The sequence below is a fragment of the Cyanistes caeruleus genome, chromosome 1 (assembly GCF_971803275.1).
Source record: "Cyanistes caeruleus chromosome 1, bCyaCae1.hap1.1, whole genome shotgun sequence".
Taxonomy (NCBI): domain Eukaryota; kingdom Metazoa; phylum Chordata; class Aves; order Passeriformes; family Paridae; genus Cyanistes; species Cyanistes caeruleus.
The window spans coordinates 110,324,522-110,343,052 of NC_141701.1; the positions used below are offsets into that span (position 1 = coordinate 110,324,522).

The window sequence follows — 18,531 nt, forward strand, 5'->3', positions numbered from 1 at the left end:
CCCAGAGCTCTGTGACACAGCACAGGCAATTTACACCCTGCCCAATATAAATGGTCATTCACTGACGTTTTTGCACAATGGGAGCTGTGTACTACAACACTTACCCTCTACTCAGTCTCCACCATTAGTCATTGACATGTTAGGGGTGTTTATCCCCAAGATTTACAAGGGCAATGAACATTGCTAGTACTTGCCACTACAGCTGTCAGACTGACTTGACATTATTTCCCAAGGGAAATCTGTTTCTGCATCTGCTACTGTTGGTTGAGTTTACAACAGGTTTCAGCTAAAGGGCTGTTGCTGCGCATCCCTGGCCTCACAAAAAAGCAGCAGGACAAAAGTATTGCTGCAAAAAAATCAGAAAACCTGTGCATTTTGAGTTCCTTTAAGTACAAAAGCCAGCAGAATTTAGTCCAGAATGCTCTTCTGCTGAAATTAGTACCGGGAACAGCGCAAAAAGAGGAGGACATGGATAGATTATAACTGGTTTTTTGCCTCTCGTACTGTGTAGTTGCAGTATGTCAATAATTAGAAAAGAGTTTTGTGAACCAATATTGCCTCTTTTTCGGCTGGTACGCTGTCCAGACAGTATTGTTTTCCCTCTATTATTTATCATATGAAAATATCTGCCAGACAATCTCTCGAAGTCCTTTCTGAGATGAAGCTTACTGGTATTAATTTTGCAAGTGTAAGAAACAGAGGCAAGTCTGGCATTGGTTCTGATTCCTGATAAAGTGGAAGCAGCTTTTAGCACTAGGTGTGCCATAGATTATGGAAAGGGAATTCCAAATTGATATTATCCAGTATTCTCTGTAAAATGCATTCTTGTAGGCTTTCCATGCATCATTCTCCTACTTAATAAAGAAAAAAATACAGATTACAAGGGGCAGGAAGACAGATGAAATAAACTTGCCTGATCATATAAGTGGATATTAGTGGACATTTTTGACAGGGCTCACTGTACTCTAGTTACAAGAATCTGAATAGAAAGCCTCATTTGCTCTTGGTCATTTGCTCATTGCAATTTGGTCATTTGCTTCTTTTCTCCAGAGACACAAAAGTGCACAGAGGATGGAAAATTAAAACAGAACTCTGTTATTGTCATGATTATTGTTGCCAGATTATAAGAAAGTGCCTATCTGCCACTTCTCCCGTATGTGCACATTGCACATGCACATGTCTCTTTTTATGTTCACTGCCTGTCCACAGCTTGTCTCATACATGCATCTCGTTATGTCTCATTATCACATTTCATTCCCATGCTCTTTACAGTGCAAAACAAGGTGTGTATTTGGTTATGAAAATGCTAGAGGGGGTTGAGGGCGATTTTGCATGGGAGATGCTGTGTCAATCACTGCTCCTTCTCTTAGTCCTTGCAGATGAATTCTGGATGAGCCTCAGCTGGGGTGCTTCTGGCACTGGGGAAGCTGAGATTTAGATAGCAGCCCCAGTCCCCTGGCATGTGATTCAAACACTGTTATCAAACTTGCACTGAGGGGCCTGAAGACTTCTTCCCACCATGCAGAACACCGGGTTGTTCTGTAAATCAGCATGATTTACGGGTTGCTGGGGGAAGATGGTCTTTCCCAGTTCAACTCTTTCACTCTAGGCCTACATATAATCCTTTAATTTTTTTTTTCCCAGAGGGAGGCCTGTTGCCTAGCCTAGCTACCTAAAGGGGTGTAGGGGGAGGGAAACCACAGGCTTTTGTTCCAGCATTATGCTATCCACTGATGCTGGCTGGGTATGCCATTCCTACCTGTCATCCAGGCTCCTGCTGCAGTTTGTCCCCATGAATGTAAGTGCAGATGAACCTGCTGCCACTGCTGCTGATCTGCTACCTGCTTTCTCTTCTGATGTGAGCTGTGTGTTTTGACCTGTGTTCAGCAGGGGATGCCATTAAACATCAGGACCAGAAAGCTGCCATGGTCTCTTGGAGGAAGCTTTCGTTTCTTGGAGGCAGCAGGGCATGCTGAGGGACTATAGTGGGAAAGACCGTGGTACCTTCCCCACGAGAGAGAAGCAGGGTAGGTGCAGAACTACTATGGGTAGAGGCAGAACTGCAAAACAGAACCCATTCAACTGGAATAGCAAAGGCTGCTGAGCAATGGTGGTTGCTGTGACCTGAGCTGTGCTTAACTGCATAAGCTACACTCCCCAGAAGAAAGTGATCCCTGAAAATGAGTGCTTAAGTCACCTGTGTGCTCACAGAAGGGACAACCAGGACTGCTGCATCCTGGGGCAACTACAAGCCCAGCACATTCATCAGCTGTTGGTAGAGACTCTTACAGAGAGATGGGACAGGAGAATGGTTGTGGAGACCTGGAAGAAGAGAATGCTTGCAGTAATAGAAGAGTAGCAGCAGGCAGGTTGGTGGGAGAGGAGGCGTTGCATTTGCTGGGATATGGATATAAAACGCACAGCTGCTAAATCAAACTGATCCCTTTGTTTGTTTCCTTTTTTTTTTTTTTTTTTTAATAACGAATAGCAAGTGACTTAAAGACAGAGAAAGATAATAGTATGCCCTCCTTTATATTCCAGAGCGTCCCCCTTCTCCCTGCTGTTTGGCACGGTGCCCATTTCCAGCAGGCACTTTCAGATGCAGATTTCTCCCTGAATAGGTATGGCAGGGCTCTTTGTCCTCATCTCCCCTACCTTCATTAGAGGCTCTGCTGTTGCTATCAGAGGGACCAGGGCCGGGCAAGGAGCAGAGCAGAAAAGGCCCCCTTCATACCAATTCATTACCATACAAATGGAGGAACACCCCAGCTATGCAGAGGGCGGTATCTTTATAAAACATGCTGAAATAGCACACAAAACAACGATTACACAGCGCTTATGCACCAGTTAAAATTCACCCTGGGTAGGCTGGATAACACATATACATATAGGATAAAATGGATTCACTTCGGCTCTGCAAATGGTTCATAGATGTCTCATGAGATTGGGGCACTGCCTGGGGCATGGTGGATGTATCTGGGTTGTAACCTATCCACAGGGCAGCAAGCTGTGACAAGAAGACTGATGAGGAGAGGAGATGATCCCCCGTTTGCCTGTTGCCCTGGTTCAGGCTAAATGTTGAAAGATGAGACATCTGTGTACGTGTGGCTCAAAGGCCAGTTATCCAACATAAATGGTGTTTGGAGGTCTGTGTCAAGCAAGAAGACTCTCAATTATCAAAATTTGCTTTGGTAGGAGAGAAAATGCTGGGAAACTCATGGTTTCAAGAACTGAAAACCAAATGTGGTTTTAAAGTGCTTTTGGTGAAATACAATCTGACCTTGTGCTTAGTGAAAATAGTATATAAGAAACACTGTGAAAAGTCCATTTTTTATGAATATATTAATTCAGAAGCTTTATTGATATGTGAATAGTAACAACATATAGAAAAAAAGGATTGGCTGGTGAGAACATGCTCCTGGATGAACATGAGATGGGATGTCACACCTGCAAGACAAGGAACTGTAAGGAAGAAAGAGATTTCCTCAGGCTGTTTGGGATATGTTCCCTCTCTGCTGAAGTTACACACTTCTCCATCAAGACTGCTAATCTCTAAATTTCCTGAAGTTACACTTGTGAAATTGTAAATATCAGGGTCATGTTCGGGAGGAAATGAAAAGTGAAAGCAGATCTGACAGCAAAGAGAGGTCAGGCCACAAATGGGGTTAAGTAAAGAGTTGTCCATAGTCCAGAAGCTGGGGAGCTCCTCACCTGGGCTGTTTTAATCCAGCATTTCTGGACAGGGGCTTTCAGGGGGAAGAAGATACTGAGGCAAAGGCTGTGATCCTCCAACTTCCCTTATAGGTTTGCAGAAAACAGATCAGAGTGGGAAGAGCCACACATGCCTTTGGGTTCAAACCCTGCATACAGCTAAAGGACCATCACAGCCAGATGTTGATAAGTTAGAATTGCCAGGAACACTGGTGTTAGTCTCTCTGTGGACAATCTTGTCACTACTGAGGGCCCAACAACTCCAGAGGGTGCTTGGACACCAAAGAGACTCCCCAGGGCAGTGGTCATGTCCCCAAGCCTGCCAGAGACCAAGGAGTGTTTGGACAACGCTCTGAGGTACATGGTGGGATTGTTAAGGTGTTCTGTGTGGGGACAGGAGTTGGACTTGATGATCCTTGTGGGTCCCTTCCAACTGAGCATATTCTGTGTTTCTCTGATCCCTGAGGATCCCTAGCTGGATGCTATGCCCAAATGTGACAACAAATACAGACCATCTCATCCAAGTGTTTCCTCTGCACTGCACTAGGCCGGGTTATAAATAAATCCCTCTGCTGTCAACAGTCACAGCGGCAACATGGGGAGCGCCATTTTGCAAGAAAAACATTTAAAATGAGGGCTTTCCAGTTATGGCCTGAGATTCTTTGGAAATAAATGACAGAACAGCTTGGGGTTAGTGTATGGCTGAGAACTGTGGGGTATACCCACAGCAGCTCTGACACCAAACACAAATGATAACCAAAGCGCTTGCGCAGTTCCTCCACCTCTGTTTTCCTGCCCTCCTCTCCCACAGGAAGGTGCACTAGGATGGAGATGGGTGATGGCACTCCAATGCAGCCCTGCAGCACGGCTGCACAGGCTCTGGCTGGGTCTGCTGCTCACTTGAATTAGACCTACAGTGGAGACAGATTCTGAGGGGCTAGAGCTGAACAATCTGGCCTGGGAAAACCTGGTTCATCAATTCCATCTCTTTTCTTGCCACTATCAAAACATTTTCTGGAAGCATTTTATAATGTCTACCTACACCAATCCAGCCACACAACATGCTGGATTTGTAACCATATAATTACACCTCCCAAAATGATATATATTATTGCCCTCCAAAGACCCGAACAGGTAGGTAATAAACACTTTTTTAGTGTTTATTATTATTTAAACCTTTAAAATACATAAATAAATAAATAAATAAATAAATAAAACTATTACTTAGCAAGTACTCTGGAAGACCTTCAAAAGCACAGTCTGCTGTGGAGAAGAAGAGGAAAGAATTACCCTTTCTATACCTCTTTGATTTATGGAGGGGAAAAAAAACCCCTTAAAATCCACCATGTTTCTCTGAAAATCAGCATAAGGCAGTACTGTCTACAGAAATCTGCTTTATGTCCTTTCAGGTTCTCACTTTTCAGGCATATTTGCTGGTATGTGAAACACATGTAAGCCTCTCAGTAACAGCTATGCTTTCAGATCTTTATTAACCAGTAGAACTGCGAGACTGGCATATCCCTGATCTGGAAGAGGAAGATAGGGAAAAGATCTTCTGAGCTCCGTGAAAAACAAAATTTGGAATATAATTCAGGATTTCTTGCAAATGTTGATCAATTGACCTGCACCTTGGACATGAGCCAGGCTGCAGTCTCATTAAGAGATTCCAGATGAATCATATGCCTCTCAAAGAGGTGTCTTAGTGAGATTTTTCTGCAAAGACTATTGATGTAATTCCAGTTATATTTAATTCTGGTAAATATAAGGGCAGGTTTTTTAGCATGTGAGTTACAGAAAGAGGCAAAGAAGTATGTCAGGCTAGTTTAACCACAATTTCAGCACCAGTCTGGTTAAATCTGTTTCTAAATCAATCTAGCTCTGCTACCTCTGTGGCCAAACTACACACAGAAAGGCCTTAAAAACTGAAGTGATAAACCACCAAGGAACAGCAGCTTATAATGAAAACAACAGGGATGATAATTAAACTTTCACCAGTGGTCTGAACTGGCAGTCAGCTCAGTTAGCAAACTAATAAAGAGACAGACCAAATTCTTTACTGCCTGTCTGTTAGACAGATCAACCTTGACAGTGTTTCACCCTACCTCCCTAAAATGGGGTGAAAGACTATTCAGGCAATAGCCAAAGCTCTTTCCATGTGGCATCCTCCTGATTTCTCATGAGCTTTTACCTACTGTTTATTAAGGAGCTGTTCTATATAGACCTCCCCACCCCATTTGCCTCTGAACTCCCAGCTAATTCTTGTCTCATTACTTCTGTTTTGATGCTTGCATGACTTATTAAAAATAATTAATTTCTTACATGAGAAAGCCCTGGTATGTACTGTACAGTAACATTAGCAAAACCCAGTAGGTTCTGTACCAGCTGATTTCTGGGATTTTGTGGTCAAATATGCAGCATTGACAGTAAATACATTTGATTTATATCAGCTGCTGATCAGATAAATATTTATCTATTTTCCTCTAGTACAGGTCATATCTGTAAATCGCCAGGTGAATTCAAAAGTGGCTTCTCAGGCTGCTACAATCTCTACATAACAATGTATTTCTCTGACTCACTTTTTCAGAGATATCCTGCTACATATGAACTTACAAGGTATTTTTGCAGAAATATTTATTGCATGTTCTGTGTTTCATGGCTATGCCTAGCAGGTGAGCATTAGTTACTCACCATTAGTGACATGGGTTTTTTGTCACTGGCATTTGCATAACTTGGATACCATGAGGTCCCTAAAAGTTCTGTGTTTCCAAAGTTCTTCTTATCATAGGGGTATAGTACAAAATGTATTGACCTTCTGTGCTTATTAACATGCTTTTACTTACTGTTTGAGCTTCTTGCAATTTGTAATGTGCTTTATGCTGACAAAATGATAAAGAGGCAGAGAGCAGAAAGGGAGGAACAGAACCAGCTAGAGACTAGACTGCATTATAAGTTGCCCAAATAATTAAGCCAGATAGCTGAAAAACAAGGACAAGTTTTCTTCTGACATATGCTGCTGCTTTTCAAGCATTGTACCCCCTTTCCTTTTGTTCCTTTTCTTCTGGGAAAATATACTCTCTTTCTAGTTTCCTTCCACTGGGAAAATATCCTTCATGTAAATAATTTTTGATTTAACAACATATTTTTAATAATTTTCATCATCCTTATTCAGTGTGACTTTCTCTCTTCCCTTTGCAAAATGCCCTTCATAATAATGGAATTGCATTAACATTTCTCCTTCAGCCTCCACTGCAAACAGGGACCTGAACAGAAGCCCTGGTTTGAACACTGTAAGTGGAGGCACATCAGTTCAGGTGGGTTACAGCTGTTGAAACCTGCACTGTAATACTGTCAGACAGAGCAAACGATCAGATCATCAAATAGGATTTTAAATGAAGTCTGAAGTCTGAAAGGATTCTGGAAAGAACCATTTTCAGATAAAGGAAAGGAGATTTACTCCAAATCTAATGAAGGAGCTAAAAAAAAAAAAATCCTCCTCAGCTTCCCCATTTCTAGGTGTTTTACTATGTATTTGTGAATTTTCTAAAGCGTTTTCCTCTGTTGTCACTGTCTAACACACCACACTGCATAACTGTCATTGTGCATTTACATTTTTCTTTGTTGCTGAGGACAGCCAGCTTGAATTAGAAGCTGTTCATAGCCGAATTCTGAAGTATCAGGATATTAACTTGGATGTGGCAATGGATTAAAGCAGGGCTGTCCCACCCCTTCTCCCAGCCTCGCAGGGGAGGGTGTTGATGGGTAACACAGCTGCTCCTGAACTGCCACTGCTCCTGACTGACATGTTTTTTGCTTTACTTTAACACGTCAAGCTGTCTGTATCCTTCTGTCAGCTCCAGGCAAGGATGCCAGCCTCTAAGATAAGGGCAGCATGCTGAGGCAAGGTTGGTACTTGTGTCAGCCACCCCAGCTTGATCCGCTGCTGCATGGGTCTGCACACTGCCAAAACTCTGTCATTCCTGTCTTCTGGGCAGCTACTGTTTGTAAAACCAAATCTACTACTTTACAAAAGTTATTCTTTTGCCCCAGATGGGGGATTTGTCAAAGTCCTGAGTCACTGGGAGGCCCCATGGAGGCTCTCTGACCTGGGTTGTGGGGGTAGCCCCAGCTCACACTGTTGTATGAACAGGAGTGTTCCCTCCATTGAACCCCACTCCTAAACAGAAGGCAAAGAATCAAGTGGGGGATTTAATGTTAAGCACCAAATACTAAATTATTACCGGTCAGCCTAACTCTCTACCTCCCTCCAAATATTTTAAACTCAAACAGATCGTGCTCTGCAGAAAGCAAGCCAGTGCTCTTAGATGGGAATGTATCTGTTATTGCCTAGTACCACACTGAAAAAACATTGATTTCCACACACTCTGAATGTTGCTAAGGGCTTAGGAACTAATGTCAGCTGACTGTGTTTGTAGTGGATGCTCAATCTCTGCACCAAATACACTCTGCAACCTGGTAACCTTTAAAATGATAGTGGCACCTTCTTGAATAAATCATTGCCACCAGATTTCATGGGTTTCCTTTGGGTTTTCTTGGGAGCAGAAAGGGAAAGGATGAATATGAACATGATATGATGACAGTAATATTGAAGTTATTTAATTCAATATTATTAATATACATTTGGAATTTTTTTCCCATGTTTTTGAATTTCCTCAGGGAAATTTGCTGCATTCTTTTCCTGGCATTTCTTTCAGTCTTTCATTCTCTTTCCCTTTTTCTTTCCTCTCTCCTTCATTTTCCTTCTTCCTTCATTGTCCCTTTCCTCTCCTTTTCCTTTACATGTTCCTGATCTTTTTCCTTCTTTTTCTTTTTTACTCTAGTCTATCATACATTCTTGGCTTTTATATTCTATTACTTTTTATTTCAAGAAAATCCTAGACATGTATATATATATATATGTGTATATATATATATGTATATAGACAGTTTTGCATGCTTTTGCTCCTAATAATAATTGTGGGTCAATTTTTGCACCCTATAAATTTGGATGGATAAATTTGGTGCAAATTCCACAGACATTAATGGAATTTTAACTGACATCAGACTCTAACCTGACATTTTAATGATTGATTTGCATGGTCTCAGCTGCAAGACAATTTGTCTTAAGCCCCCATTAAATCAGAAAACGACTGTTTCTGACTGAATATGCCAATCATTCTAGCTTATCTAGTGAGAGATGCCACATGCTTTCTCCTGCTTTAGCCTTATTTTTTGACAGCTACTTACACTATTTATTGTCTGATTGGGTCTGCCAATCCTCCATACACATCCCAATCTGTCCAGCCCAGACAAAAAAGTCTGAAAACATTTCTAAAATCTGCATACTGTTGTTGATTACAAGATACAGGGGCAAAGAAATGCAGCCTAGATGTGGCAACATGCTTACTTTTGTATCATTATTTCCCAGAAAAAAAAAAAAAAATTGCAAAAACTGACAAATGAAATTATGTCTGAGCACCTGGGCTGATTCTGATTATAAAGGGAGGAAGGGCACTACGTAGAGGACAAAAGCCACATTTTCTTCTGAGGCTTTCAACACTCACAAGTCAGTAAGGGCTAAATCCTGGCAGTCACTGCTTGCTGTGCTGTGAAGGAGGAGGAGGAGGAGGAGCAGGAGGAGGAGGAGGAGGAGGAGGAGAAGAAAGAGCTGCTCCCCAGGCAGTACCAGGAGACGCAGCTTGCTGGTGTGCCTCAGTGTGTGTCTGAAGGAAGGGGATGCCCTCAGCAACCACTGATAGGGTAGGCCCTTCTTTGCCTCCATGCAGAGAGACAAGAACTCCCCTGTGCTGGGTCCCACTGTGAAATCCTGCTCATCAACACCAGGATTCTCTCCATGAAGGATACATCTGCCAACCTCACAGCTGTGGCTTGCCAAACAGCACACCAGCATTTGGACTACAGTTTCTCAGAGGGGCTGGCAGAGCTCTGACATCCGCCGGGACCTGATCCAAAGCTCATGGGATTTGAGGGGGGAGAAAAAGTCCATTGATCTTGGTGGCTTTGGATCTGTCCCTTTGCTCGTCTCCTTTGATGATTTATACAACACCGACATGCATATTTCACTTCTGAGGCACACAGAGCACATGGTTTTAATCTCACCCTTTCCCTGGTGACAGGGAAGGAACTGTGTTGGCAGCTAAGACACTGAAAAACATTCATTATTCTGTATATTATTATTACTTTTTACTTCCCCACGGAAGGTAGAAATTACAATAAAAAAATCACAAATATTTTGTTTCACAATCTTTGCCTGCCCTTAAAGGCACACTCAAATATTGTAAAGTGCAAGTTTTTGTGTGTGAGTAAAAATGATGAGAATGTTTTGTATTGAAATGGGAGGTAAGAGAACATCAAGAACTAAAAGCCACCAGGGGAAAAAAAAAAAAGCCCCTTTTTCCTAGAAACAGCTTAGAGAGGGAATCTTTCCAAAGTACCAGGAAATTCTGTTCTCAGATTGGAAGGTGAGAACATTTCAATCTTGTGAAGTCTTTGTTTATAACATCAAGATTACTGGGCCATTGGCAGCAGTTCTCTATTAATTATGCTGATCTGGACCAAGTCCTACAGTAGCAGTGGCTACAAAACAAACGTAAAGTAAGTGACAACTCAAAATTGCTCATGACCTCAAGAGCAGTTTTCAGGAGCAGGCAGGGCTTGCTATGTTGTCTGTCAGACACAGCATCCCATGCATTTCTCCAAGGGATGCTCCCTCAGCACCCAAATTCACGGAGACAAAGCACCTCCTGCCTACAGGACAGACTCACAAACCACCAGGCATTTTAATAAAGCAGGAGGGATGCTTAGCTGTATTTTTAGATTTTTCATTCCTAATCCAACACCTTCTTCCTTCTTTGTTTCCTCACTGGCTAGTGCAATATTTTCAGCACTAGATGTCAGTGTGGACTTGGAATACCAGATTGCTCTGTAAATTTTCTTTAACAACAGAGGAAGAATTGCTATTCAGAATGAATCGAAGCCTCATGAAATGCTTTCTACAAAACAGGTCCTTTTTTTGCTGTTTAAACTCCACTTGGAAAGTGTAGAACTGCTTTCTGTCCTTGATTGGGATTAATATGGCTGTAAAAGGACCCTATCTAAATTGTGATCATATAATGACTGAGTTAAAGAGGAGTTACCACGAATCCAGAGGAAAAGCTTTGTTTAGAAAATAATAAAGAAAAAGAAATGGTTCTCAATGATCTTGATAATTTGTGACCCTGCTAAGAAAAGCATTGTGCAGGGAGTCCATGGGGATGGTTAATCCTGCAACTAAGAGTACTCATCTCAACAAGAACCTACTGACAAGACTGAGTCTTAGCACTCCTACTGCCTAGAAAGATACAGCATCATCTTGAAGTGTTTTGCTACACCAGGCAGTTACAAGGACTGTTCTAACTTGCACTTGATTTAACATTGGCCTGGCATTTTCTGAATATTGAAGTGAAACCAGTTTGGGGCAGAGCAACCAACCAGGAAGTGTATGTTGGCTTTCCGAAGTGAAGAAATTACGTTTTTGGAAAACATTTTGCTTCTTTAAGTCCCTCCTTCCCTATGTTGTTATGGGAAGGCTGAGGAAAATGGATGAACCCCAACTCCCCTCATTTTTCAAGCAGCAATCTAGAACAAGACACAGCTCCTCTTGCTCCTGGAGAAGTACAAACTGGGGAAAGGCAAAGCAAAGAGAGAAGGAAGTGGGTTCACAATTCTGATTTCTCATCTCTTACGTTCATGGGTTTTGGCTTCTGTCGAGTGGATCTGAGCCAACACGACAGATGGAGCCTTTTACACCACCCTCATGCTTGGTTTACACCAGGCATGATGCACAGAAGCCGAGGCAGAAAACGTTTCTGGCAGAGCACTGAGCTCTCTGACATCCTCCCAACTCGGTACCATTGTAGCTGTGATCTAGGCCTTCAGAAAAATCCATTTACATGCCTTTGTACTCTCCACTATGCATTCACCAATAAAGTATTATCCTGATACATATATTAGTATACCCTGCTTTTATTATACTTTATGATTGTAACTGTCCTTTTGACTCCTGCTGCACAAAGTCACTGTGACACATGTGACTGCCCAAGCAGCTGTGCTTAACCCTCCTATGTGTTTTTGTTTCTCATTATTAGGTTTATCAGTAGCAGACTGCAAGAAGGGGATTGTAGAATATTAATTAATAATTCATATAAAATATTAGGAAATATCGGGCAAAAATAAGAACAAAGTCATTTTTTCTTCTGGGCTCTGAGAAGTTAAGGTAATCTTTGGTAGATAATAGAGAACCTGAGAGAATACAGATTGTGCTTGGCAAGTGTAATGTCACATGGCTCTACCACCTGCTCCCATTCCTACATTTTGCTCCCATTCCTACATTTTTCACTGTTATTTTTCTGTAATACTGTTTTCCATTTACTTACCTCTTTCTATAGATGTCTGGCATTCAAAGAATTAGTATCAATAATGAAAGATGTATCCTGTAAAAGAGCTTTGCCTGCAATCAGCTTCTGAAGACTGATTTACCTGTGCAATTTTCACTTGTCATGACTTGAAGTGTCTGCCTTACTATTATCATGAGCTGCTCTAGATAAACCTCTCTGTTAAGCCAGCTGCCTCTTTAGGTTCAGAAGGGTTTTGTGGTCCCACCCTGCACTGAAAAACAAATTAGTGTAACTCAGGGATATACCTCAAAAGACTACCATTATTTCCCCCTGCCCAAGTGAAGGGAGTTTAAGGTGATCAATCGCCCTCCCCCAGCTCCCAAATCCACACTCAGCTGGCATTGCTGGGTACTGACACATGAGATCTGAAAACAAGAGAGAGTAAACATGCTTCTCATCTGCTGGTTTGTCCTCCACCCCCTCTTGGAAGCCACAGAAACAGAAAAACGAGCTGGATGGCACCTTTATATGCCAGCCTCTGTGCCCCAGGCTCTCATACCCACGGATGTGTGTATCGTGCCTTGCCCAGATGAACATGCATCGATGTCACGTCATTAATGGAATGGTGCAGATGCCTCCAGTGTAGAAATGGGCATAGCCTGAGCAGCTATTTGTCTTCTCTTGTTTCTTAAGCATGTAATAAAAATGAGGGTTGCAAGAAAGATCAGGAAATTAGAGAGGTGATTAATGCAAAGCTGATAACAACAACAAAAAACCACCAACGAAACTAATACAGTTTATGGGAGAACCAGTAAAAGTGCTGGCCTGATCGTGTACCAAAAAAGCAAATTCATATGAATAGCATTTGGTATTGGCTCTGATTACTCAGTGGGTATGATAATACAACTGTGAGTAGGACAGCATAGAAATTGTTAGGGTGAATACCCTTTCCTATGAGAAATCTTGGACTGAAGTGTATTTCTTAAGGTAGTACTTTATAGCATTTGGTAATGAAGTGCACAGCACAAATTGCCATTTCATCAAGTATGTTATTTCCAAGTATTTCTTCCTGTACAAAGTGGTCAATCAATAAGTCCAGTCAAAATGCCAGTTTATTTTCAAGATTAAGTTCTCTTCTTTGTGAATGTCAGTTTTCTCTTTGGGCAACTCTAGAGTACAAAATACAGTATATTGTTTGCAGTGTGATAGAAATCTCAGAAAAGCATAAACTTAAAACAAAAGATTTAAACAGAATTTTTATAAAGCAAGGGTGAACTTCCTTACCCTTGTGAGCATCATCACACATTTCCAAAACAATTTTAGAAACCAAAACTTGAGTTTGACAAGAAGCTTGGTTTTCTATTCCATGAAGACTGATCTCAACATGTTGCAGAATTGTTTTTCATATGTCAGTGCCTAAATCTTCATATGATTAACATCAAACTGTGTAAAGAGTTATTCAATGTAAATAAAAATCTAAATCTGGATAATGGGGTCCCCTGCATCTATAAAAACACCAGACACCAGCTGGAGCATCACTGACACCAATATCTATCTAAAAGGATTCCTACAATAGGTTTATGTATTGTTTGTAGTCACACTGAGAGGGATTATATGGGACCTATTTCCTTCAGTGTACAGATGTGATCATAAAACAGCCTTGTCTGCTGGATGGCTTACTCTAGCTACAGATGCAAGGCATGTGCACTTTACACATCTTATTTCAGGGGGATAAAACAGTTCTGTTTTGCTTTCCCTATGAGCAGCTGAACACATCAGAAGTCTCTATTTTCAGTTATCTGTGCAGAAGTGGTGTGCAGAGCTATTTCTTTCAAATAGATGAAATACACAGCAATGTAAAAACTGCACTGACCTCTTCCAGTCGCAATGTGCACTTCTAGCCTGGTACCTGCTCAGAAAATCTAGTTGACTAAACCTTTCTAGAAGGTTTTAGAAGCTCACACTAGTCATTACGAGGGTATGCCATTACTTTTTAAATCTTTCTCATTTAGAGAAACCGTCTGATTGTTCTGAACAGAATGAAACTCTGTCTTTATTAGTTCAGGGTCAGAAGCTTCTGTCAATAATGAAACCTTGCTTAAATCCTTGTTTCAGTATCCCTTTAAAAGCCATAAAAGGAGGGGGCAGGAAGGGAGAGGGGAAAGTATCCCACTGCATAGCTCACTGTCAAGCAAAATGCAGGCCCCTGTTCCATTTATCAGCACACATTTTCCAAAATGTGCAATATTATGAATTTACACCTAATTTTGCATGCTCAGGGCACACCTGTCACCCAGTATGTTCAAGTAAACTGGTCAAGAATCAAGTTCATTACTTTCCCTTGCTGATAGACGAAGTGGTGTAACCAGAACTGAAGGTATGCAGCTTATAACAAAGAACAGTGAGTATATTTGCCTGTCTAAACCAGTTTTTTCCCACTATCCTGGACAAGGAACAAGTAGTGCTTATTTAAGTATGATGATTCCCTAGATATGTTTCTACAGGAATAATAGCAGCATTCACTCATATAGACTTATAGAAGTTAATTTTTATATAACTATTTGCTTTTCCAGTAAGTTATTGAAATCTGTTAAAGTATGGTCAGCAGAAAGATATTCTGCTTTCTCTCTGCAATGCTTCCTCTCATCACTACTGACTTTCTTTTGTAACTTATGAAGTTTTTATGCAAGCTACTTCTGGAGTGTAATAATGAACAAATGGGTGCAGGTTACAGCACCAGGTACTTGCCTCTACAAGACTAGACAGCTAATAGACATTTGTTAAAAGAAATGTTAGCTTGAAAACCTAACTGTACTGTTGCTTATATAAAGCAAATTTTCATATAGAGAAAAAATTCTATTCATTTTTCAGAGAGACCAAGAAGATTTGAGGGGAGAAAGCTGGCTCAGAGGAGTGGCATATTTTTGGTTTTTTTTCTGAAGATATAGGTGTTATTTGAGAGATGTGTCTTGTTTAGACTCACACTTGATAGTGAGAGAGCTGCAAATATGTCCTAGATGCAAAACAAAAACTGAAGCCTACCAAAAAAAAAAAAAAAAGAAAATCACATTGCACTGGGAGCAGTCATGCTCTCTGAGAAGGGAACACAGGCTGTCCTGTTGTTGTGATTTCTTTTCTGTGAAATATCCTATGCTGTTAAATGTAACCTTCTGACTGTAAGACTGCGTAACCAGATGCCTTTTTTGTAGGGCTTTTTTCCACCATAGGCTTCATAATTTAATCCTAAATTGAATAAAATATTATTCACAGTCAAATATGATCTGTATTTAATACCTGCTCAACTCTTAAATCCACTGTAAAAAAAATACAGAAAGTGCTATGATACTGTGTAGCAATGTACTATTTTCAAAATGCTGTTTATTCTAGCAGCTGAACAGCTCTACTAACACTCAGTAGTGGAAATTTTAAAAACTCCATAAAACTCTGAGCATGCTCCCTCTAACCCTGCTCCAAAAGGGCTCAACATGCCACAGGCATTCTGTGAGCAGCAGAAATTATGAGTCATGTTTGCAACATCCTTTGCCCAAGCAGATTCCTGGAATCTAGCAGGATAGGAATTCCTACGGTAGCTTTCCTTTCTGTGGGAACATTAGAATCTCCATCTTCTACATAACAACTTATTTTCTGTACTGTTAATGTCTCTGAGAGATTTGGCTGAAGCTGGACAAGGATTTAAAAAGTAACCAGTGGCAGAGCAGACAGCATATCCACACCGATTTTCTTTCTGCAAGGAATTGAACTAGAAAGTGCTCATGATTGATCTACTCTGGAGTATCTACCACTGCTAGCAGAGACTGAAGCTTATAATTCACAAGTGGGGATGACATAGCTTGGGACGGCAGATTATCGACCCCAGCTGTCTGCCCAACACCCAGCACACAAAAGACTCTTCATGAGACATCTGTGGAATCACTGCCTCTTGCTGAAACAGGCAAACAATTTACACCAGCATTCTCTAAATGGGGTTCAGAGTATTCACAGAGTGCCTCAGCTATCCAGAAAAGGGGTGTTGGAATGAAGAGTTAGGGCTCTAACCTCCCGTGCCACCCCCAAGAATGGAACCTCTTCTTGCAGCAGACCCAGCTGTGAGCTTCAGTGATGCCAGAATGCGATGCCACGTGCAGTTGTAAGAGACATGGCAAAAGGAGGGGGAACAGGAGGCCTTTCACATCTGAGAAGGAGCATCAAAGATGCCACAAGTGTAAATTTAATGCTTCATAATACTTTGTATTTAAATTATGGTTTGGATCAGTTTTAAGGTATTAATTATAACATACTGGGCCATTGTGATACAGTCAGGAATGTAGCTGGAATCCCTGCTGAGACAGTATGATAGAAAGTCCTGAAGCACTGCTTCATGGTGACATAGTCTAATTTAGATCAGACAATAATCCATAAAAACAAGCAGTTTTCCTCAGATGACCGACTATAGGAATCATGTTTATATTAATTCGATGTATGTGACGCTCAGTATCAAACAAAGCACAAAACAGTTTTATGTCTCTGAATGTTTTGTCATGAGCAAACTGAGCCTGCTGTCCACATGGGTATTATTCACTAGGAGAAAATTTTCGGCTTAGTTAATCCTCGTGTAGAAAAATGTGAATTCGAGTGAGAGACTGAGGTACACAGGATTTTCCTGTACCACCTGTGAACCAAAGATGTCAGAGATTTTCGCCCTGCTTGTCACGCTCCCCGGTATGTCTCCTGCTACGTCCAGGTTCTCGGAGCTCAGAGGCTCGCAGCAAACCGTCAGGGTTGGGAGAGCCCCCAGAGGGGACAAGCGGCCCTTACCCGCTCTGCCCCGCCGAGCCGCGGCCCAGGCGGGCAGCCGGGAGCCGCCCCAGCCGCCGAGCCCGGGCATCCGGGCGTTTGCTGGGGCCGCAGTGGCGGAGAACCGAGCGGCGGCGCGGCAGGAGGGCACAGGAGGGCTCCGCCACCGCGGCCCTGCCCTCTCCTTCACCTGCCGGGGTTCTAGCGGGACGCAGACACGGGGACCCAGCTCGCCTTCCACCAGCGGCCGTCTGCCGCTTCGCTGCCGCCGCGCCCGCGGGCGGGGGACAGCGAGCTGCCCTCGTGTGCGAGTGCGTGCGCGCGTCCCGGCGGCGGCCCGGTCGCGGGATCTCTCCCTCCTGCCGAGGCGAGCGCGGCCGGAGCCCACGCGGGCCTCACCTGGCGCTGTCCCGCACCTTGCGGGAGGAGCGGCGCGGGAGGCGGGGCGAGCCGGCGGGCCCGGCCCGTTGCGCCGCCGCCGCCGCCGGGGGCCGGTCTCCCGCTGGGCGCGGGGGGGGAGGCGAGGCGGCGGCCCCCGCCCGCCGTAACCGCTCCCCATCCCGCCCGCTGGTGCCGCCCCCAGCATGGCGACACGGTAGAGGAGCGGCTGCGCCGGGGTGACCGCCCCCTCCCGCCTCCTCGGCACAGGCACGGCGCGCCGCGGGCGAGCGAGCGGCCTCGGCGGCGCTGCTGCCGCCGGTGCCCCGCACAGGGCTCAGCGGCGGCGGACGGGGAGGAGGATGGCGGTGGCGGTCTCGGCGGCGGCGGGCACAGCAGCAGCAGCAGCGGCGGCGGCGGCGGGGCCGAGCGGCAGCGCGGCGGGAGCCAGCACCGTCCCGAGCAGCTCATGGTGGCGCCCCAGACCCGCCAGCAGCGGCCGCGCCGGGGCCGCCAGCTGAGCCGGATCCCGGCGGGCGGCTCTCCCCTCTCCACACCGACCCACCGAGCGACCCGTCCCCCTCCCCCGGCGCTCCCTCTCCCCCCTCCCCGGCGCGACCCGCTCCTCGGATCGCCCCCGCCGGGGCCGGACTGCCACCACCACCCCTGGGCGCCGCGGGGAAGGCGGCGGCGAAGGGCACCGGGCAGCGCCAGGCGGCGGCGGGACCATGGGCGCGAAGCAGAGCAGCCCCACCGCCGCCAATGGCCGCACCCGGGCGTACTCGGGCGGGGATTTGCCTTCCTCGAGCAGCAGCAGCAGCGGCGGCGGCGCTAACGGGACCGGCGGGCGCTCGGCAGGCGGCGGCGGGCGCTACGCGCACCTGGCGGCGGCGCCTCACGCTGCTCCCGGCGGCGCGGCGGCCGCGGCGGCCGGAGGAGCGGCGGCGGCGGCGGCGAGTGCCGCGGGGTCGGCACCCCGGAGCAGGTCCCTGGGCGGGGGCACGGCCTCCGGGGCCCGGGCGGCGCAGTCCGCCTTCAACATCCCCCACAGCAGCGGCCCCTACGGCTCGCAGGACTCGGTCAGCAGCACCCCGGAGGAAGGCGGCCGGGAGCGGCCCGCGGGGGGAGGCAGCGGCGGCTCCTCCGGCGGGCCCCGGCTAGTGATCGGCTCGCTGCCCGCGCACCTCTCGCCGCACCTGTTCGGAGGTAAGGGGCACCGGCGGGGCGGGAGGGTTTCTGCGGGGCCGGGGTTGTG

The 18,531-nt window shown here is 44.8% G+C and overlaps 1 protein-coding gene across 1 annotated transcript in view; it reads left to right on the forward strand.

Moving 5' to 3' along the window:
• The first annotated feature begins 17,863 nt into the window (after positions 1-17,863).
• Positions 17,864-18,531, forward strand: part of ZNRF2 (zinc and ring finger 2) — a 57,534-nt gene continuing 56,866 nt past the window's right edge. The window contains exon 1 of the mRNA XM_086850079.1: positions 17,864-18,482. Coding sequence (XP_086706205.1) covers positions 18,005-18,482 — 478 coding nt within the window. The 5' untranslated portion in view covers positions 17,864-18,004. The remainder of the gene's footprint in view (positions 18,483-18,531) is intronic.